We start from the raw sequence: 24040 nt of genomic DNA, 5'->3' as shown, positions 1-24040 counted from the left end.
AAGACATTATGATTCACGATTCCTTGAGCCCCGTTACTGACAACAAGTTAATTATCAGGAGGACTAGCCTCCCTCATTCTCTTTGATGAATGGGTGTGAGAACTCCCAGGCGGTACACCCTTCCTGCTGGGAGGAAAAGAAGAAAAAGATTTCGAGGGTTCTATCTCAGTCCCACGAGCAGCTAAGGAAATAAGGGTCCACTGAGTCAGAGCCCTGCGTGCCTGAGTAAGGTTAGAATGGAGAATCCTTCAGATTTGGCTATGGGTATTAGAATAGCTATGCACTTAGAGGAGACAAAAGTTGACAAAGGGTCATAGTGACTGTTGTGTGTGTTTTGACAGTAAGGTGCGACAGTAGTGGACATGATAGGCAGAAACAGTGTCATAGGCCAAAGTGCTACAAATGTGGACAAGTCAGTCACAAAGCACAGGAGCGCAGTGCACAGAAATGAGAGAACTAATCTCAGGAGAAATATTTGTTAAACATGAACGGGAACATATCAGCCATCGGAAGAGGTTCCCAATAAAACGTGATACTGCAAGTTATATACAGAGACGAAATGCTACTTGTGGGTTTTGCTGGTTGCAAGGAACGTAGATTTTTAATAGATACAGGGCACATTTATCTTTCGTCACACTACATCTCCTGGGTAGAAAAAGATAGGAGCTCCTTGTTATACATTATGTTAAGTGGGTTGCAATGGTATAGATTCAGTGGGGACAACACAGCTCAACATAAACTTGAAGGAACTCTGTTTCTACTAGGTGATAAAGCTGCAAACGAAACAAGATGGGTTCTATGATAAGGTGCCGTCAGGCACGGGGAAATTAGTTTGGGCATTTGGGAATACAGACGTACCACAGGAAATGTTTCGCCTGGTTGAACCACTGGGGAATAATGGACATTTGGATCAATGTACTGTTTTCTACACAGAAGCAGCATGGCGCACGTAAGTAACATATGTGGAGAATATTTATGGTTCTGGTTGACCTGGATTATTTTGGTATGGACAATGGGAATCTACTGAAAGGCTTAATGATTACCACAGTAGATATTTTGGAGGAAGAGGATACAGATATATCATACATCGACCACAACCACAAGCATACCATAAGTTATACTGTGTTACAAAGTAAAATGACTCGCACATCAGGCAGTGACCGGCAAGTTATGGAAGCACTATTGTTACTGTTTAAGGATTTGTTTAATGCACAGAGTCTATTACCCATGACTCCTATTACCCAACATTGCATACCAACAGGGAGTAATGCTCCAGCTTATAAGAAGCCATATCACACACTGAAGCATTTACAACTGCTCATGGATGAATTTACTGACCAGTAACTGGCAGAAGATATTACAGATGCCAGTGATAGTCCACAGGGAGAACCTGTGGCCCTGGTCCCAGAAAAGTCTTATACTGTGTTACAAAGTAAAATGACTCGCACATCAGGCAGTGACCGGCAAGTTATGGAAGCACTATTGTTACTGTTTAAGGATTTGTTTAATGCACAGAATCTATTACCCATGACTCCTATTACCCAACATTGCATACCAACAGGGAGTAATGCTCCAGCTTATAAGAAGCCATATCACACACTGAAGCATTTACAACTGCTCATGGATGAATTTACTGACCAGTAACTGGCAGAAGATATTACAGATGCCAGTGATAGTCCACAGGGAGAACCTGTGGCCCTGGTCCCAGAAAAGTCAACAGATGCCACCAAGAAATATCACTTTTGTTGCAATTACAGATATTCGAATGCTCGAACTACCAGCGAGGCCTATCCAATAACAAAAATCATGGCAGAGCTTGACAATTTCTCTACAATGGATATGCGTAGCGGGTGTCACCAGATGGAGGTTGTACCACAAGGTAGACTTAAAACAGCCTTTTCAATATTGTCAGATGCCATTCAGGCTTCAAAAAGTGCCAGCCACATTTCAAAGCTTGCTAGATGGTATTTTGCTTGATTCGAAAGCTAGAAAATGTGTGTTGTATCTCGATGACACAGTTCTTTTGGATGACATGAACATTTGTTAATGGCTGGAGGAACCATTTGACAGACTAACAGCAATATGTCTTATGCTAAATACTAACAAATATAATTTCGCACAGACTAAAGTCAAGTACTCGGGCCATGTCACTAATGGGGCAGGTGTAGGAACCGATCCCCATTTAGCATCAGAGTTTCTGAATTTGCAACTCCACACAACAGAACAGTTACAATCTTTTCTGGGCCTCCGTAATTATTACCAAAAATTTTTTATTAAAGAAGTTGCACAAATTGATCAACTGTTAAATCACTTGTTAAGGAAAAGTGATTAAATTTATGTGATCGACAGTGTGAATGTAACTTTCGAGCATTAAAGAACACATTAATCAAAGACCCAGTATAGTGTTTCCAGATTTTGACAATGAATTTATCCATCCTTGTCAGGCTAGCAATACTGCTCTCTGTTGTGTTTTGAGTCAGGATATTGACAGAAGAGCATCCTGTATCATACATTTTGAAGGTTAAATAGACCAGAACACAGTTACCATACCACAGAGGAGGAAATGTTAGCAATGATCTACGGGACTTTAGATACCTACATGTGCATAAATTCAAAGTAATAACCAATCACAATAACTGACTGGGCTTGAAGGATCCCTCTAGCAGATTAACCAGGTGAGCTCTAAAGCTGAGCGAGTTTGATTATAAAGTTGTTCACAAGCCTGGGAGAAAGCAAACAAATGCAGATACTTTGAGCCAAGCGGTTACAGTACTGCAACCGCTTGGGAAAAATGTGAGTGAGTGGCAGATAGAATAGTCAGCTGATGCAGACTCTCAGGAATTTCGGTCGCAGCTGCAGTTCACAGCACATGTACGCTTACTTTGCAGATCTACGAAATCTGGACTGTACATAGCGGTTCCATTGTAACCGAGAAATGATGTTACCACAGGCATGTGACCATATTTTGTCAGGTCATGGGGGCCAAAGAGCAACTGATAGGAGAGTAGCTAAAAAGTTTTGGTGGCACACAAGACAACGCAAGGAGGCTCGATGTGTGAAACAGCAGCCAGATTTCAACCATAAAAGAATTCCTCTTCAAAGTTGCCTGAGGCGTCCAAACCCTTTGGAATGATAGGGCTTGATACTTTAGGCCCCTTCAACAGAATTCCAGCTGACAATATGTACATATTAACAATCACTGACCATATTTAAAGGTTTATATCTATAACAGTAATTCCAGACCAGCAAGTTCTACAGTGTTAGTGAATAATTGGATTCTTAAATCAGTTGTGCTGGAAACCTTATCAGCTGATCAAAATACTAACTTCTTATCTGATATGATGAAACATCTATGCTGTGTACTTCATGTTCGTAAGTTATGGACGAGCCTATTTCATGTGCAAACATCTGACAAACGGGACATGCTCACAGAATAATGTCGAAGATGGTAAGTCACTAGGTCAACAGCTAACACGCACATTGGGCCATATACTTTAGTTGTGTTGTCAACACATACAATTCTACAGTCCATACAAGTACTGGTGTCTCACCCTGCAAGTGGTGTCTCACCCTGCAAGTGGTCTCTCGCCCTGCAAGGAGGTGTCTGGATAAAAAATGCTGTCCCACTCCAACATACTGAAAGCATCTGGTGTAAGGCCAGGGAAGAAATTTGCAAAAGGAATACATGAGGTTTGGCAAAGAGTTCAAAAAACCAAAACAAAGCACTTGAAAGGCAAGAATGAACACACTGGTCCATAAGGTGACCTCCCAGGTCAATGTTTAGATCCAGTTACCTACCAAACTTCCGTTGTACACATCAGAGGAGTAAAGCCATTCAATAGCAAAATAGATATTTTATTGCAAATTCCAGTAACAGTGAAACAGTAAAGTAAAAAACTGAGGAAGGTTAAGAAGAATGTGCTATCAGATATTCATGCTACACACAGGGCACTGTGCAAACTTAGACTGAGGAACTAGTTTATAGTGTACTTAATTTTTTTGATGTAGTTTGATACGTATTTGTATAGTATGTTAGGGGTTAATATGATATTAATGTGTGTCACTGTTATGCTTGTTATGTGGCACTCCTTCCAAAAAAGCGAGGGGAATTGATGGGCATTCCTTTCCATTAGGTGGCTTAACAGCAGGGACACCCTAAAGAATAATTGTATTCATGACGCTACTACATGTCATCAGAGAAGTGATAAGTGCAATTCTGAACCAACCACTGAACTCCAGACTTGTTTTCCACACAATCATATGGTATTGCTGGCTAGTCCTTACTGGACCCTAGGATTAATTTTTGAGGCATGGAAAGACAGAAACAAGATTTGCATGCTACAAGAGGCATTCAGGGAGTTACATGAAGAGGCACAGATAGGAGCTATTGGCTCTGAGACTAATGATGAATACCGAGAGCTGCAACTTTCGTATGACAAGTTAAGAGCACAGACATAGCAAGTGACAGAAGCAGTGCTGCAGGCAGCTATACATAGAAAGAGGGGATGGCTCAACACAGGTGGGACTTTGTTAAAAACCATATTTTTTAATACAACGATAAGGCAGGTGCAAGATACAGTAGTTAGTGTGCAAACTATGGTATAGTGGCATACCACTCAACTAATGAACCCAGAACGTAATGTACTGAGCTACACTAGAGGGACATGGGAGGTAGCTAAGGAATTCACAGAATGAGTGAGCAATGCAGTAGCATCAATAATTCCCTGGCAGTCATTCCGAAATGATTGAGTAAATTAGATGAGGATATGACTATCACTATACTGTGACAAAATACTATTGCTAGATTGTTATGGATACTGGCAGAAAGTATTAATTACACAAGACATCAAGTTGCAAGAATGTGAGAAGCCATTTACCGTGCAGTATGTGGGCAAGTAAGTTCGGCATTGATGCCACTGCAACCATTTACGGAAAGATTGTGTCAAGCACAGAGATTTTTCAACAAAACTTCAGCATGTGGTAAAACTGACACAAAGGAATTTAGCACTATTTTATAGCATAGCCAACACTGAGGTTACAGCAGATAAGACAAAATTACTTATATCAATCCAATTTCTGGTAGTAAATCACAATGCATGTTATCAATGCTACACCATCATTCATCCATACCCGATGAATTGGTAAACTATGAGTAAATGGGTGCAGCTACAGACTGAAGTAGTAGTAATAATTACAAAATGAGGTGATGCACATACTCTCATGACAAGAAACGATATGCAGGGAGTGTACAACACAAGTGTTTACTAATTGTCTCACTAGGATGGTACAAACAGATACACATTCATGTAAGGTACAACTGTTCTGAGGTGAACATGACACCACACAGTGTCACAGAAGTCTAGGAAAGTAATACACACTTTCAGAAAACATGAAGCCACTGGATTTACTCCATCTGTCTCCAGAAACTGTAATAATTAACCGTTAAGAGGATGGGGAATCTAGGAGCATGGAAAGGATGGAATTACAGGACAGTGGTCTCTTGATCAATGACTTGTGATATAGCAGGGGGGTAATTATCGTTTACCTGCAACCATTACCAGTTTGACCATGTTTAATTTATCAACACAAATGTTGTACTGGCCAGACAAACCTTTGAGTGTCCTACCAACCCAGAATCTAACATTTCTTAATGTCTCCTTGAATCCATAACTCCTACACTCAATCAGTGAGCTAATCACAAAAGAAAAAGGATGCATTATTATGGGAAAGATGCTCATGCGCATTCAATATTTTCAAGATTATTATCGTTGGAATGTTATTAATGTAAGTGTTTTTACAACTGGGCATGGCTGTTAAAGGACACTTCAAAGTGTCCCACCTCAGCTGTTTTTTTTTCAAGAATATTCAGTTTATTAGAACTTTGAGTTTCCATTGCTGAGTGGCTTTTCTTCCATCCCACTACCCTGTTATGTTTTCCTTTGTTACCATTCTCTATAGTATTACTCTTCTCAGTTTTCATTCTTACTCTTCTTTCCTATGTTTATTAATCACCTTCCAAACTGCATAAACTTCCGAGCCACACTATATCAATGATCGACCACACACAAAGTGTAGTTTTGTAACTGTACAAATTGTTGATGCAGCATCTGATGCTTCAAATTCTTCCCTCTGATAATTATATTTATACCTACTGCTCCCACTTCATCCCTCATCCTCATGTTCTTTAGCATTTATTTGCCACACCTGCCAGTGCCACATGAACTTGTGATCCTTTATCTACCCCTCCCCCCTCTCTTCCCTTATTACAACATACATATACTCCCATACATTATCTGTTCTTTTCTCACATGTTACTGTACGTTTTTCACATATTTGCATCTCTCTACATATTTTTCACGCATATTTGCTCTTATCCAACTCCTCTCACAGCCATCAACACCTTATACTGCCTATTTCTACGTTATTCCTGTTTCCTTTACACCATCCCTGCCACAACAGTCCCCTGCTCCATCTTTCTGCCCACTAAAGAAAAATATCCCTTTTCCGGGCTAAAAGGCAAACCCACATCCTATTCCTTATATGCTGCCTAAACCATGGAATCATGTAATGGCCTGACCATAAAAATTCCTCTCTGAATCCCACCCCTCCTTTCACAACGACCTTCACTTTTTCAGCATCTGCCAGTCCCTGGCCCTCACAAACCTGCAACTGCAAAAGCACATCTCCATAGAAAAGGTATCTAAGAACCATCTCTGTTTCCTCTTAAAGATACTGCTACTGTGTGATCCCTGCTTCATACATTACATCTCTGAAATTGAATCCCTTGCTCTCCAGCACCTGGAGGAGCATTCCAGACACCAATATAAAGGGTAAACTTTACATGAAGACAAATGATTACACAAATTAATTCTCTGATGCACCTTCCTGATGACATCAACCACTATCATTCATTTTCACTTTTAAATGTTTATATAAAATAATTTTTATTTTCCTGAGAACTATTTTTACACAACGAAGATAGGAGTATTAAGCAAACTCCAAACGGAAACTACTCAAAACATTATTTTATAAAATATAGAAATTATTTCTGTGTGTGGGTACTATAAGCTACATTTGATCATGTGCCTCCAGTTATAAATCTGCTACATATATCAAGTCAAAGGCAGACATCAGAGGGCAAATGCAACACGGGGTTTAACAAGGAAACAGGCAGTGTTGACAAGAAAGGAAGACAGCACATGTATTTATAAGCACTTCTCAGTTTCTTTCTTTTCTTTTTCTTTTTTTACTTGTGGAAATTTAGGTAACAGTTTCTGGATTTGGCACTCTAGATTACTTTCTATTACACTAGAATTTTACTCTTCCATATTACTGTACATAGTTAAACTGTTGCATCTTTTGTATCTTGTACATTACTTCGATATCCTTTTCTTCCCTTCTGGCACTATTTATTTTTGCTTACTTCCATTTCCAACCTTGCCTTTTTCCTTCATATTGGAAAACCTTTTAGTTTAAAAGCTCAAGAAAATTTTGATTTCAATAATTATTTCAGGAATAATAGAAATATTGTAAAAAGATACATACCACATTAGGGTTGAAAGGTGGCTGAATTTTCTTTGCAAGCAGCAACTCCCAATCAACAGAGTCAAAGAAAGAATGTAGTTTTACTTCATCGAATCCACGATAACCAGATCCCAGGCGCTGCTGGTTGTCTTTATGTAATAACTGTAACATAGAGATACAAGAAAAACTATTTTCCCTTAACGATAGTAAAACTATTACAAAAGTGAGATACAGCTCCTCTAAAATTATTTCAGTTACTCTATTTGCTTAAGTTTTAGAGTAGATGGTTAACAAATATCATCTTCGAGGGAAATGAGAACTGTAACTGCCAAGGTCTCAAAGAAGAGAGTCAAGTATAATCACACAAGAGCTATACTGTTTCATAAATAGATCATCAAAGAGAATGGAGGAGAGAAATGTCGCCACTTACAATACATAAATTTGTGCAGTAGGAAGTAAGGGAACTGAATATGTGGAATAAATCAAGGAGAGTGAAAGTATTCTTTTTACTAGGTTGGCATTGTTATAATGCTCAAATACCACTATTTTTTAAGTTCACCAACACAAAGGAGATGAAAGGGGGGATGAACTGAATTTTTAAAGCTATTAAAAACCTGCCTGTTTTGACGTACTCTCGTTCCATTACCAAATCAATAGCTGCAGTTTGTATGTTGCCAGATGTGGAATGGAAAAAAGAATAAAAATTTGATACACCTATCATAAAGAGCATTCAAACAGATTTGTCACTATGTACGTAAAACTGTTCACTGAAGGTAAAATATGACCCTCCAACACTTCCTTGGGAAACACCATTCTCTTCATATAACAGAAAGATGGTGACTGTTATGGAAATAGCATTTGTTCAGTGAGGATTGAAATATAATAGGAAGTTATGCTATCAGCTTCCACACACCAATACTCATATATTCGTTAAAATTTCAAGACCTATACGTAATGATCAACGTGACACCAAATTTTGCTGATGTGTACACTGATAGGCCAAAACATTATGGGGCCTGCCTACCGTAACGTTCGGTGCCGCCTGGAGGCACTGCAGGCATGTGACACAGTGACAAAAGTATGTAAGCAGACGGGTGATCATCCTAGCAAAGATATGGGCTGCAAATGGGGAAATACATTCAGATAAGTGACTTTGACAAAGGGCAGATTATTATTATGCACAGGCTGTGAACAACTATATCGAAAACAGTGAAGCTGGTCAAATGTTTGTGTGCTGTCGTGAGCATCTGCGGAAAGAGGTAGAAGGACAGTGAAACTAACACTAGGTGCCAAACTTGTTGGACATTCACGACTCTTGACTGAACATGGGTTTGGAGGCTTGTTTGCTCTGTATAGTAGGACAGTAGAACAGATTCGTGACATCTCTGCCAAAAGAGGACAATGCTTGTGAACGCTGTTCATCGTACATTGTTGAACATGGAGCTCTGCAGTAGACCACCCTCCGTGTTCACATGCTGACCCAAAGACATTGTCAATTATGATTGCAGTGGGCATGGGACCATCGGGATTCTACAGTCTATCAATGGAAACATGTTGGCCCTTCGGGTGACTCACATTTTTGCTACACTAGTTAGTCTGTTGTCTCCACAAACGCCATCATTGAGGTGAACGGTGGCCTGAAACATGCAGTGTGCCATGGGTGCAGGCTGGTGGGAGCACTATTACACTACGAGAGACATTCTATTGTGCTTGCATGGGATCTGTGGTAGTAAACGAAGACACGCTGACAGCTGCAAACCACCTGCATCCCTTCATGCTTGATGTTTTGCCTGACAGTGATGATGTCTTTAAGCAGTATAATTGTCCATGTCTTAGAGCCAGAACCATGCTACAGTGGTTTCAGAAGCATTACACATGGTGCATATGCCAGCAAGGAAAAAAAAAAATAATTCATGGATTTTCCTGAATTTCCAGGTTAAAAAAAAACACTTTTTGTGGGTGAAAATATACTTTCTCCATGTTAAGTAACAGTATACTTTCCCTCTGAACTGTAAAACAAACTGGAGTCTGGCTCTAGCTGCCAGAGACTGCGGTCATGTGTGTGCAAGTTGCATTTGTGTGAGTGTGTGCATGTGTGTATGTTTTCTAATTTTGAAAAAGGCCTTGTTGGCCAAAAGCAAATTCTGTGACAGTCTTTTTGTTGTGCTTTTCTGCGACTCAGCGTCTCAACTATATGGTGAGTAGCAACTATCCTTTTCATTACACTGTTACATTCCACATACCACATGGTATGGATAAACTCCTTGACTCCCTTACACATCTACACTCCATACACCCCAACATCAAATTCACTATGGAGATTGAAACGGAGGGTAAATTACCTTTCCTTGACGTCTTGGTCAAGAGAAGGGCTGACGGCACCCTAGGTCATGGGGTGTATCGGAAGACAACGCACACTGATCTGTATTTGCACGCAGACAGCTGCCACCACCCTTCACAGAGGAATGGGGTACTTAAAACTCTAGTACATATGGCGCGCACTATCTCTGACGCAGAGAGTCTACCCCAGCAATTGGAACATCTGAGAACTGTATTTTGAAAAAACGGGTACTCAGAGTGGCAGATTCAACGTGCTCTCCGCCCAACCACTGCAGCACAACCTGTTGAGATGGATGAAGTCACGAGGGAGGAGTTAGGCACTGCATTTATTCTATACACAGGCGCACTCTCGGGGAAAATCGCCCGCATTCTGAAGAAACACCGGGTCGGAACTGTGTTTTGTCCTCCAAATAAAACTCGTGCACTCGTGGGGAGCGCCAAAGATGACCTCGGTTTGAGGAAGGCCGGCGTGTACCAGATTCCGTGTCAATGTGGCAAGCCGTATATTGGTCAGACAATGCGTACCGTCGAGGATCGATGCCGTGAACACCAGAGGCACACACGACTGATGTATCCGAGCAAGTCGGCGGTCACTGAACATTGCTTGTCGGAAAATCACGCCATGGAGTATGACCGCACGAGGATTCTGGTACAGACGTCGAGATACTGGGACAGCGTTGTTAGAGAGGCCATCGAAATTCGCACCAATGATGACCTCATAAACCGTGACTGTGGCTATAATCTTAGCAAGGCTTGGGAACCAGCAATTGGGTTAATCAAGAGTAAATCGAGCAAATGTATAGTTGTGACGACCACGGCGGACAGAGCCATCACACTGACGTCATCTCAGACGCCATCGCAATCTGTTCCACCGCGCGACTGTGGCGCGGGGCGCGAACGGCGGAGGGAGCGCGCCGCGGGCGGAGGGTATTTAAATCAGCCGCCGCCGCGACCGAACCCAGTTCCCTCTGAGCAGCCACAGCGTAAGGATCTCCGTGCCGGCACGTTCACAGGAGCTCAGTCCGTCAGTTCACCTGATGATGGCGACATGTATGATCGCCGAATTATTGTGCTCGTTGGACACTATAGAGCGGCAGCACACCCGTGGATAGTTTGATTATCAAATACGCCGGGAGAAACTCAAGAATCACAATGATAAAACTGACATACTGTAGGGACAGATTCCTGACTGGAAACTGAGGGGAAAATGTCCTATGAACAGTTGTCTGGAAATGGACGGTGTGCATGCAATGGCAACAAATAATCTTGTAACACAGTACAGAACTGCATCGCATTCATGTCACAACAGATGTTCGAAGTGGCCTCCATAGGATGCAATGCAGGCAATCATATCTTGCATCAGGGATTGCCACATTCTTTCAAACATTCCAGCCCAGCTCTGAATAGCATCTCAGGCATCATGAACACTATGTTGAAGGGTCTGCACATCAGGTACTGGTTCAGCATACACAACGCTTTTCAAATGCCCCCAGAGGTAAAAGTCTGGGGGTTTAAGTCCGGTGATCTAGCAGACAATGCTAGATGTCCACCACATCACTTTCAAATGTTTGGAGAAGATAATGTTGAGGTGTCAGCAAACTGTAATGCGGAAGTGCGATGGTACTCCATCGTACAGAAATAACAGTCTACGCGGGGTATTCCACAGAAGTCCAGGTATGTTCCTCTGTCAAAGTGTTGTGGAATAATAATCAGTCCAAGTATGTGGTCACCAAGAAATCCTGTCCCAATTACTGATACTGGACCAACACTGATGAGATGCCTCAATCATTCCCAAGGTTAGTCTGCAGCCCACAAATGACCACTGATGACAGAAACCCCATAATTGTCATGGTCTGGTGTAAAAACCATCCACAAAATCCTTCTTGTTGAGTGAAATCTGCTACCGACAATCCTTGCACTCATTGCAGATTATAGGGACAGTAGCAGCTCTCATGCAGGATACACGTAACCGTGCTTTGGCTTACACCATATTTGTGGACAACTTGCCTGGAGCTTATACTACAGTTTGGCTCGAAATCCTGTAAAACCTGATCCTCCAAATCTGGTGTACGCAGTCTACCATTCCCTGCATGTTCATCTGTATGATCACACAAATGCCCAAAAAGGGCTTGAAAAGTTGTGTGATGAGATTGTTGTCCGTGAGAGTATTTGTTTTTGTGTAGCCATGCTGCCTCGCAGCCATTTCCATCTGTGTAACCATACATCTCTGCTTGTTCCAACATGAATACCAGACCATTCTGCTGCTTACAGGATGCTGCATCAATGATACAACCTGCAACACACAATGGCAATGATGCATGGCAATGATGCATGGCAATGATGCATGGCAATGATGCATGGCAATGATGCATGGCAATGATGCATGGCAATGATGCATGGCAATGATGCATGGCAATGATGCATGGCAATGATGCATGGCAATGATGCATGGCAATGATGCATGGCAATGAAGCATGGCAATGAAGCATGGCAATGAAGCATGGCAATGAAGCATGGCAATGAAGCATGGCAATGAAGCATGGCAATGAAGCATTTCTAGACACATGTTTATAGAATCTTTTTCCCTGCATTTTCAGTCAGGATTCCCTCCCTGCAGTTTGCGTTTATTAAAGTAATCTTGTATGTCTGGCACACAATGGGCTTCAAATTATACTAAACTCTCAAAGTCAGAGACCACAAAGCTCTGCAGTCCTTATCATTTGTGTACTGCCATGTACTTTTTCCATCACGAATCTTTCTTGGTGATGTGGTTTTCACAAATGTTGGCAATGTTTTGTCTTACACATTTCTCCAGCAATTTTATTCTTTGAAATAGTTTATCAGTTGTTGGGTAGCTCCGTCACACACCATCAGGTGGCTTGTGGAGTATGGATGTAGATGTAGATATGTTTGTTGAAGACCCTACTGCCCCACGTGAGGTACTGGGATGTTGGTATCCTCATCTAGGTGGAAGTATACTCTCAAAAATTCAATTGCTGTATACTATGAATAACGCCAGTAACTTTTGTGCCTGCACCTTGCTATAGGAATTTTGAGCTAAACAGGCAACACAGACCTTAGAAACACAACTGATTCTCCAGCTTTTTATTTAGGTACAATACATTGTAGAACTCCAGGTCATGAAGTTAGATTGGTGGAGTAGGAAGAAAAACTGAACAAGATTGAGAGAGTTGTAGTAAGATTATCATTAGTGTAGCAAAAAAATTATTTTGGCTTTAGCCAAACAGAACTAGACAAAGAACATATGTTTCATCACAGGGAAAAAGAGTGGGGATCAGATTCTGGTGAAGTACTGGTATGAAAAATAAAAGTAATATCAATACCTAGTGAATGAGTATAAGTCACAATAGGAATCTTGTTTTAATAATTAACGAACTCTAAGCTCACATTATAGGACGAAGTACTGTAGAAGACCTTTACAGATAGTTACAGAAGTTGATAAATGACAGCAAATCTCCCAAAAAGATTGTAACAGAGGACTGTCATGTTCAAGCAGGGCAAAATTTAAAACCTTTTCCAGTAGACAAGTTAGGGTGTGAAGTGAGAAATGAGAAAGGTCATATGTTAAGACAGTTTATACAAAACAACATGCTTCTCCAAGATGCAGTTTTATGCAAGAAAACAATACGAAAATAGACTTAGCAAGAACAAAATGCCAGTAAAAATTGCCTGTCTTGTATTAAAAATCAGACTCATGGGATAGGATGTGGCAATCTGCAGTAAGTTTCAAATTTGTGCCAGACACTTTTCTTTTTCTTCTTTTTCCTCCTCCTTTCAAGTGTTGCGTATATGCCTGTTTTGTCCTCTAGTTTGTGGCCTGTTATTTTTTCAGTACCTGTCAAGAACTCGTTACTGTTTTAGGCACTGCATTTTCATTCAGTGACATGATCTCTTCCTTTGACATTCTTTCATCTGTACATTTTTTCCTTTCAGTCTTAATTCTTGTCTGACAGCTTTACTCGTTATATCAGATAATCTATAGCCAGCAGCTCTTCCTGAGAAGTCTATTTCTGCAGCTTGTATACTAATTGATTTTCAGCTGTTATTATCATGTCTCACAATTTTCAGCTGTTATTGTCATGTCTCACTATCATGAAGTATAGATGGTGATGCAATTCTTTTGTAGAGCTTTATCAGGCTTTCTCTCCTCTCACCATTTTATTGTGTTCTGTATATGGTTTCATCAATATAATAAAATCTTTCATTTTTTTGGCACGTCTTTTTCGTTTGTGAAGCTGACTGTATTTCCCAAGAAGTTGAATTTGTCATTTATTAACATTTTGCTTGGGACTGGATCTTTACTTTGGAAAACCCTGGCTTTTGTCTTGTAGGGTTGAGACTGCTAGGTTATAGATCTTGGCAGTAATTTTTAATTTAGAAATGCCTCTTACAATTATGTCTCTGATGTCTGCTATAAGAAGTTGGTCATCAGCAAAAAGCATTGTCATTACATAATGTCGATGAATGAAGTTATGGACGTGAAACCTTATTTCGTTTAGCAATTGTCTCAACGTTTCAACGACAATGAAATTAACAAGTATTAGAGACAAACTGACATACTTGTTGTAATCCTAATTTTGCTCTTACTTTCATATTATCTTTTCTGGCAATGCCAATTTTGGAGTTTTAGTACATTTGCTGGATTTTAGTAAGTGTGTGATATGCTTCTACTCTCTAACTGCAGATATGTGTGTTTATTAAATTCTACATGCTTTTCACTTATTATCTCATGACAAATGTATCTGAACAGCACCTACCCTTCCTGAGCCCAGTTTGCTCCTCCAGTAAGATAGTTTCCCAAATTACTGTGTGCTTGTGTTATCTTCGAATATATTCCATACCCATTTTTGAGTAAGGAGAGGACCCTAAAATCCTCAGTGTTTAGTGTCTACTTTCTTAAACAAAGGTGTTCTTGTGGCCAATTTACACCAGTTTGGAATTTCTTTCGTTGTCCAGCATTTGTTGATGAAAAGGAGGAATTTAGGTGTCAGAAGATGTATACTCTATCAATTCAGGGGTTATGCTGTCCCTTCTTGGTATTTTCATGTTTTTCACTTTCTGTAGTACATTATCTAATTCTGTCATTTCTATTTTGTTTACACTTACTCCATTCTCCTCTTCAGGTGTCACATTTGTACTTCTTTTGTCCAACACTTCTTACAGTAACCCAACCACTGAAACTTAATGTTCATCTTTTGTATACTTATTCCAGTACAGTGGTGTGTTGATTAGCCATACTAAATGGGGGACATGGATGTTTGGAAAACTGTCTGCTTGTGTCTGTATGTGTGGATGGATATGTGCGTGTGTGCGAGTGTATACCTGTCCTTTTTTCCCCCTAAGGTAAGTCTTTCCGCTCCCGGGATTGGAATGACTCCTTACCCTCTCCCTTAAAACCCACTTCCTTTCGTCTTCCCCTCTCCTTCCCTCTTTCCTGATGAGGCAACGGTTTGTTGCGAAAGCTTGAATTTTGTGCGTATGTTTGTGTTTGTTTGTGTGTCTATCGACCTGCCAGCGCTTTCGTTCGGTAAGTCACCTCATCTTTGTTTTTATATATAATTTTTCCCACGTGGAATGTTTCCTTCTATTATATTGATATACTTTTATTTACCAATAAAAAACTACATATATTTATCAAAACTACAATCTCTTATTATTACAAAGGCAAGCACAGTAGGAATGTACGTAATACAGCCTAGTAAACAAAATGTATGTAACACATATGCATTTTCCATGTAAACTACATACATACAGAATCAAAGCTTAAAAAAGTCCTTAATTTTGGACTGTCTAAGCAAGCCTACCCACTTACTAGCAGCTAAGTCATGTACTTTTTCATGACCATATCTGATATGAGTCATTTTCAACTTGAGCTTCAAACCATCACTGCAAGGCAGTACCTAAACACTTAAATGCTTCACAAGCAGCCAATATATATCCAACTTCATTTTCTGGACAACTAGTTAATGAGATGCTGGGGTGACAGGCAAAGTTGACAAGTGATTGTAGCTGAGCACAAATGGTTACGATTGTTGGCAATTTGGCAGTGTTGTTGGGGAGGGGAGAGGAGGGCGGGGAGGCGGCATGTGCGAGCAAGTAACAGTTTGGTTGAGTGGTCATTCGGTTGACTGACATACAGATAATTGACGCTCTACTGTACTTAATTATTTTATATGCAATATTCATGAATATCTTTTTCTATTTAGGTTACAGAGCAAAAATAGATGCAAAGCTGTAAAGAAACACAATCATCAGGCTGAAAGTCCTTCAGAAGAAATTAAATAAACAAGGTAGGAAATGACATACTTACCAGCCTCCTATCTATAACTTACAAGATATTCACCAACATTATCACCAATAGAGTGTAAAACAAATCATTGAATTTTAAGAAAGCAAAGAACAAGATGCCTTTAAATGAGGATCTAGCACAACTGGCCATTTACAAGGGATAAATAAAATTTTAGAATGAAGCATGAGTGTAAATTATTTTTATACTCTTTCAGTCACTGGAAGTTGCAGTTTAAAAAGACGGTAAATTATTATTTTATAGAACATCTGGTGGAACTGCCGTAGTACATAAACAGAGTGCCAACAAGATAATGTATTAAGTTGTTTGTAGTACATGTACTGGGATAGATGTTGCTTACAGAGGACTAAACATTGAATTACCTCTTCACTCACCGCCAAGGAAATGAGATTTCTTCAAGATATTATTTCTGTTACAAAAAGCAATTTTTTTTTTTTTTTTTTTTAACCAATGCATACAAACCTTGGCAAGAATGTCTTTTGCACTTTCCGAAATCCCAGTCCTTAACTTCAGTGGTTTGTTCAGAATGCGGTCATACATGTCGTGAGTATTGCGTGAGTAGAAAGGGGGTAACCCATGCAACATTTCATACAATACAGCCCCGAGACACCACCAGTCCACACTGCGATCATAGCCCTGATAGGAAAGAAAACTGTCATCACTTTTTTTCATTTATTATACAAAATTCCAACACTGAAATAACAAACAGTGAGAAGCAAACACACTTGCAGATGAAATCTAGGAGTATACAACTGGAGTAACCAAATGTGGAATACCCCAATAAAACTGTTTTAAGATAAGTATATTGCAGACAAATTCAGTGGAAGAATCCTCACGAAATTTAATTTAAGTGCTGCTGCACTTTATTACTCAAATCATTCTTTACTTTTGCTCATCAGTGTAACGACCCTTATTAGGTTGGATCAGTAGAAGAGGTAGAGTAGGTAGAGAAGGTCCAAGAAACAGCAGCACATTCAAGAGCAGGTTCATACAATAAGTATGATAGCAGCAATGAGATGCCCATCCAACTCCTTTGCAGGTGCTACAAGACTCACATTGAGTACCATGCCGTAGATTGCTTTTAAAATTGAGGTGGCAGGCAGGAAGAGGGGTTGAGGATGGGTACCCATCAACTCAGAGGGAGGCAGATGGTTTGCTGGCTAGGAATGTGAGAGGGAGGAGTGGCAGATGTACGAGCTAGGTATATGAGGCATGATGGCGGAGGCAGTGACGAGCATCGAATGAAGATGCCGACATGGAGATGTGGATTGGGATGGGGTGATAGGACAGAGGAAAGGCAAATTGTTGAGTGGGAGGTGTGGGAACAGAGTGTTAAGGGTTACTGGAGATTCAGGCCAGGAGGGTTACAGGGGCAAAAGAAGTGTTGCAAGGTAACTCCATTAGTGTAATACACAAAAGCTGGTGCTGGAGAGAGAAATCCAGATGAACTGGGTTGTGAAGCAGCTATTAAAACGAGCATGTTGTGCCACCAGATGGTCAACTTTGTTTTTAGACACAGATAGTCATTCATTCTGGTGGAGAGTTAGTTGGTTGTCACTGAGACAAAAAATGGTGCAGTGACTGCAGCAGAGTTGGTATATTATGTGGCTGCTTTCACAGGTGGCCCTGCCTCTGAAGGTGGAGGATAAGCCTATGACCAGACTGGAGTAGGATGTACTGGGCACGTCTTTTCCAGGGATATGATCCCTGTCGCAAGGAGTTGGAAGTGGGAGTGGCATAGGTAAGGACTAGAATTTTGTGTATGTTGGGTGGGCAATGGAATAACACTTCAGGATAGTTGGGAAGGATCTTGGGTAGGATGTCCCTCATTTCAGGGCATGATAGATAGTGGAAGTCCCAGTGAAGAATATTGTTTAGTTGTTCCAGTTCAGGGTGATAAGAGGGGTGCTCCTTTGTAGCTGATTCTTGGGGGTGGTGGGAGCGTTAGGGCTGTATGGTGATATGGCCAATGTGCAGTCGGTATGTCTGCCCGGGAGCCTCATCCAAGATGTAGAGATGGCCTCGCCTGAGGCTATCATGCATGAAGGGTGAGTCGTCTGAAAGTAGGGGCTGACAATGGGACCAATAACACTTGTCGCATGGGTTCTGAGGTTATCCTCAGTTCATACAGGTGGCTGACTGAAGTGGTGAAGACTGCTGGCCTCACATATGAAGTGCAAGCAGAGCTCACAATTTGCAGCATTGTTGCCAGACTTGGTCAGGTTCCTTTGGTTCATAGCCAAGTGAAGGGTCTCAACCAAAGGCTTCATCAACTATGTGACAGTCTTGGCTGCAGATTTATAGATCTGTGTTGAGAGATAGGAATTTGCAGGACTACCCTTGATAGGCTAGGGTGCACTACACAAAGGAAGCCACTTTTTTTAGGCTATGTGGCACCCTGAGATACTCTGATGAACACTGGGCAGCTCATATGCAGAACGGGAAGTCAGATCACAATCAGAGTAAAGACACTTTGACTGTCAAAATCATTCTTGGGACTGAGAGATGGCTGACACACGCAGTGGAAAGCTTTTAGATATTTGGCGATTCATGGAACATGTATCAGAAAGACAGATTAGATGGCACAAGAGGTGTGTTCACTGCAGTTAACAATTTTTTTTTTTTACCCATTGAGGTCCAAGTTGAGTATGACAGTGAAGTCATCTGGTAATGTGTAACAGGTCTGGGTGGAACCAAGTTCATTATTGAATGTTTTTACTGGCCACCCGATTCCACTGTGATAGTTTTACAGTCATTCAAAGAAAGTCTACAGGCAGTAGTGCGTAAATATCCAGATCATGCAATTGGACGTGACTTTAACTAGTTGAGTACATACTGGGACATCTATGGATTCATTGCAGAGGGTACAGACAGACAGTCTTGCAAAGTGCTTTTGAACAAGTATTCCGAAAACTATCTTGAGCAGCACACATATACTGGAAATATCTTAGACCTTGTAGCTACAAACAGGGTGTACAATATCGACAAGGTCAGTATACAGACTAGGATTAATAATCATAATATCATTATAGCAACTGCAGTTACAAAAGTTGATAAATCGGTCAAGAAAGCTAGGAGTGTGTTTCTGTTATTTGACCATCAAACAGACTTTCATATGGATGACATAGTAATAAGCATTCCTAATGTAGAGAGACAACTGAAAGTGTTGAACAGAAGTAAGGTGCGAGGTCCAGATCGAATCCCAATTCAGTTTACAAAGACTACTCTACGACATTGGTCCCTTACTTAGCTTGCATTTATCATGAATCTCTCGCCAGTGCGAAGTCCCAAGCAAATGGAAAAAAGTGCAGATAACTCTTCTACATAAGAAGGGTAAAAGAATGGATCTGCAAAAATTACAGACCAATACCCTTAACTGAGGAGCCTATCCACAAATCAGCACGGTTTTGGAAAGAAGCACTCTTACAAAACTCAGCTTGTCCTTTTATCACATGGTAGACTGAAACTATGAATGAAGGGCAATAGCAGACTCCATATCTATATATTTTCAGAAAGCATTTGACACTATGTCCCATTTCACACTATTAATGAAGGTATGAGCATATGGAATAGGTTCCAAAATATGGGAGTGGCTCTAAGACTTTTTCAGTAACAGAACCCAGTATGCTGTCCTCAATGGCAAATGTTAGTCAGAGACAAGGATATTGCCAGGAGTGCCCTATCGAAGTGTGATAGGACTGCTATTATTTTCTGTGCACATAAATGATATGATGGACAGCATGGGCAGCAACCTGTGACTGTTTGTTGAAAACACTGTGGTGTACAGGAATGCGTCGTCATTGAGTAATTCTGGGAAGATACAAGATGACTTAGACAAACTAGTTGTGATGAATGACAGCTGGCTCTAAATTTACAAAAATGTAAGTTAATGTGGATGAGTAGGAAAAAACTAACCTGCAATGTTTGCCTACAGCAGTAGTAATGCCCATCTTGACAGTCGTATCATTTAAATATCTGGGTGTAATGTTGCAAAGTGATATGGAATGGAATGAGCATGTGATGATTGTGGAAGAATTTTGGGAAAGTGTGCTTCCCTGTAAAGGAGACCGCTTATAGGATGCCCGCAACCTGTTCTTGAGTACTGCTGTGTTTGGGATCCGTACCAGGTCAGATTAAAGGAAGACATTGAAGCAATTCAGAGGCAGGTTGCTGGACTTGTTACCTGTAAGTTCAAACACCATGCAAGTTGCAGAGATACATAAGGATCTCAAATGGGAATCTCTGGAAGGAAGACAACATTCTTTTCGAGGAACACTACTGAGAAAATTTAGAGAACCAGCATTTGAAGCTGATTGAAGAATGATCCTACTGCTGCCAACATACTTTTCACATAAAGACCATCATGATAAGATATGAGAAATTAGGGTCCAAATGGAGGCACGTAGACAGTCATTTTTCCCTTGCTCTAATTGCAAGTTGAACACGAAGCGGAATGACTAGTAGTGGTACAACGTACCCTTTGCCACACACCATATGGTGGCTTGCAGAGTATGTATGTACAGGTAAATGTAGCTGTAGATGTGAGGTATGTTGGTATACAGGGAGATGGCATCAACAGTGACAAGTAAGGCTCAAGGAGGTAAAGTGGATGGTGGTGTGTGGTGGGAAAGGTGGGGGGGAGGGGGGGGGGGGCAGTAAATGAAATGGTTAGTATCTTTGATGTGAGAGGCTAGGTTTCGGGCAACTGGTTGGAGTTATTGGTTGACAAAAAAGGAAATTCTTTCAGTGGGAGCACAATAACCAGCTAAAATGGGGCATCCCAGATTGATGGGTGTGCAGAGTGTTTTTGGGGTGGAGGAGAGAGATGGATTCAAGAGAGAGGAGGTCCTAGGAAGGACCTAAGAAGAAGAGATTTAAGGTTATGTTGGACTTCTGGGATGGAAACCCTATGGCAGTAAGTGGAGGAGTCAGACAGTTGACAGAAGCTTTCTGTCAGATAGTCACTATGATTCATCATGACAGTGGTGGAGCCTTTGCCTATAGGCTGGATGATTAGATTAGGATCTGTTTTGAGGTAATGTATGGCTGTCCTTTCTCCTGCTGAAAGATTAGTGTACTTAGCAAAGGACCTGGGAAGGCTGGTGAGGCTAAACTGGAAGTAAATTCCAAAAGCGGGTGGTTGAGTGAGGGAGGAAGGTAATGATTGAATAGTGGTATCAACAGGAAGAGGAAGCCTTCCTACCTCCCAAAACAACTCCTTGTCTGTTTCAGGTTTATGGATGATATCTTTATGGTCTGGACTCAGGGCCTGTATCCTCATTGCCCCACAACCTCAAAACCTTGTCTCCCATCCACTTCACCTGGTGCTGCTCAACCCAATGTGCCACCTTCCTGGGCATTGTCCTCCACCTTTGATGGCTCCATCCACAATTCTGTACATTTTACACTCACTAAACACCAACAATGCCTCCATTTAGACAACTGTCATCCCTCCCATACAGCCTCACCATCAGTGGCAGGCATACGTGCAGTGATGAAAACTCCCTTGCTCAGTACACTGGTCTCTTGATGCCTTCACTAACACACAGTGACCGCCAAACCCAGTCCACAAACAGATTTCCCATGCCATATCATCATACAGTGCTAATCCTCCCACCACCCTCAAGAATTAGCTATAAAGGGGCACCCCCATTATCATCTGCAATTGGAACGACTGAACCATATCCTCCGACTGTGCTTTGATTATTTATCAGGCCCTGAAATGGTGGACATCCTACCTCAAATTCATTCCCACCTCTTCAAAAGCGATATTCAGTCGCCCACTCAATGTACAGAACACTCTAGTCCTTCCCTTTACCACTCTCATTCCCAACACCTTGCCACAGGGATCATATATCTATAGAAGACCCACCCTATCCACTCACCCAGCATTCCCTACTCCAGTCTGATCACAGGCTTATCCTATCCCATCAAATGCAGGGTCACCTTGGAAGTAGCCAAGTAATATACCAATCTGCTACAATCACTGTACAACTTTTTATGTTGGTGTGACAACTACACAATTGTCTAACAGAATGACTGACCTCTGCCACACTGTGGCCAAGAACAAAGTTGGCCACCCAGTGGCACAACATGCAGCCGAGTGGAATATGCTTGATATCAATGGCTGCATCACATCCCAGACCATCTGGAACCCTCTCTTCACCACCAACTTTCCTGATCTATTCAGACGGGAATTATCATTGCAACGCATCCTTTGCTCCTGTAACCCTCCTGATCTCAATCTCCATTAAACCACTGTCCCCTTAACCATCACCAATCAGTTTCCCCTTCCTCTGTCAAATCAACCCTGCCCAATTCACATTTCCACATCGTCACTTTGTGCCATTCCCCCCCAGTTCTGGCACCCGCACATCACATGCCTAGCCTATACACCCATCATCCCTCCTTCCCACAATTTTAGCCAGCAAACTGGCTGCCTCCTTCCAAGCCACTAGTTACCCATCCCCACCCGCTCTTCCTGGCCCCTGGCTCTCTCCCTCTACCTCACCCAGCCCACCTGCTGAACAACAATCATGAAGTTATTGTTTGTTTGCACGCACACACGTGTGTGTGTGTGTGTGTGTGTGTGTGTGTGTGTGTGTGTGTGTCACTCACTGTGTGCTCGAGAAAGATCTGATTTCGAAATCTAACAAGTTTTCTCTTACTTTTGTCTGTGCCTGTCGAGACTCAAAGAGCCTGCTACTAATTGAGTGGTCTCCTTTGGTCCTAAATTATTTACATTCTACCAGATTTTTCCCACTATATTTGCCAAAAAAATTATCCATTGAATTTATCATGAAATTTTTAATGGTGGTCATTTGGTAAACATTTAACTATTTGGCCTAACCAACTTTTGTGAACTCTTATTTCTGTATTTATGCAACAAGCAAACACAGTAAAAATAACTATCTAGGTAGGGATCAGTCTATGAAAATTGTATACTTCATTTATACTTTTTTTTTTACAATTAATGGCACAAAAAATATTCATGTTTAGCTACTAGATAAGTGGGCTTCCTATTTGTTACAAAATTTCAAGTGTTTCTGAACAACTTACATGTTAAAGAGAGAATATTTTACTCTTTCAGTGTTGTCAATTACTTATTTTCTTCTCTTATTGTCCTTAATTTCTAAAAATGCACAAACAATTACTTTCTAACATCCCTGCTGGCATTGACTACACACTGCAAGATGATCTTGAAAGGTAAACACGATTACATGCCACTTGTCAAACTAAATGCATAAAAGTAGTAGAACATAGGTCCACCTACTAAATACAGCAGTACAGTACAAACAATTGCATGATACTGCAGATGTTAAAAAATCTGCATTTATTTTAATCCTTGCGACCCTCCTATTCATTCTGCTCTGGCACTGGATGATCAACTAACTCCCTTTATATTGTGGCGTTGATAGGTCACATCGACCACACAAATTACAATCTCTGGAACATTAACTGCTCTGACGAGCCACCTTGTTTAATTCAGTCTGCCTTTGTACTTGACGCACTGTTCATGTGTATCAGTCTTTACGGTAAAATATATGTCTATATAGAAAACTTGAGAACTATTTATTACGTATATTACAATCCGTATCCAGTATCCCATATTGGTGACTCCGATGTGATAGCCTGCACGCGGGATTTGGGAAGCTGTATTCTGTGTGCAGAGACAGTGTAACCCAGAAATGTCACAGAAGACTGACGCAAATGGAATTTTTCTTTGTTGACTTCGACACTGTTGGATGCCAACGTCTGGAGGAACTGGGATACATGCTCTTCATGGTCTCCAGTTGATTTGCTGAAAAGGAGGATGTCATCCAGGTATGCGAAGCAGAACTTTAATCA

The 24040-nt window shown here is 41.0% G+C and overlaps 1 protein-coding gene across 1 annotated transcript in view; it reads right to left on the bottom strand.

The window, feature by feature from the left end:
- Window positions 1-24040, bottom strand: part of LOC124802630 (serine/threonine-protein kinase Sgk2-like) — a 103342-nt gene that overhangs the window by 11495 nt on the left and 67807 nt on the right. Inside the window, exons 8-9 of the mRNA XM_047263524.1 lie at window positions 16655-16828; window positions 7546-7686 (exon numbers count right to left, since the gene is read on the bottom strand). Of these exons, the coding sequence (XP_047119480.1) occupies window positions 7546-7686; window positions 16655-16828 (315 nt within the window). The remainder of the gene's footprint in view (window positions 1-7545; window positions 7687-16654; window positions 16829-24040) is intronic.

Source organism: Schistocerca piceifrons, chromosome 6 (assembly GCF_021461385.2).
Source record: "Schistocerca piceifrons isolate TAMUIC-IGC-003096 chromosome 6, iqSchPice1.1, whole genome shotgun sequence".
Taxonomy (NCBI): domain Eukaryota; kingdom Metazoa; phylum Arthropoda; class Insecta; order Orthoptera; family Acrididae; genus Schistocerca; species Schistocerca piceifrons.
Note: the sequence above shows the minus strand (reverse complement) of the source record. Positions and strands in the feature narration are given on the sequence as shown.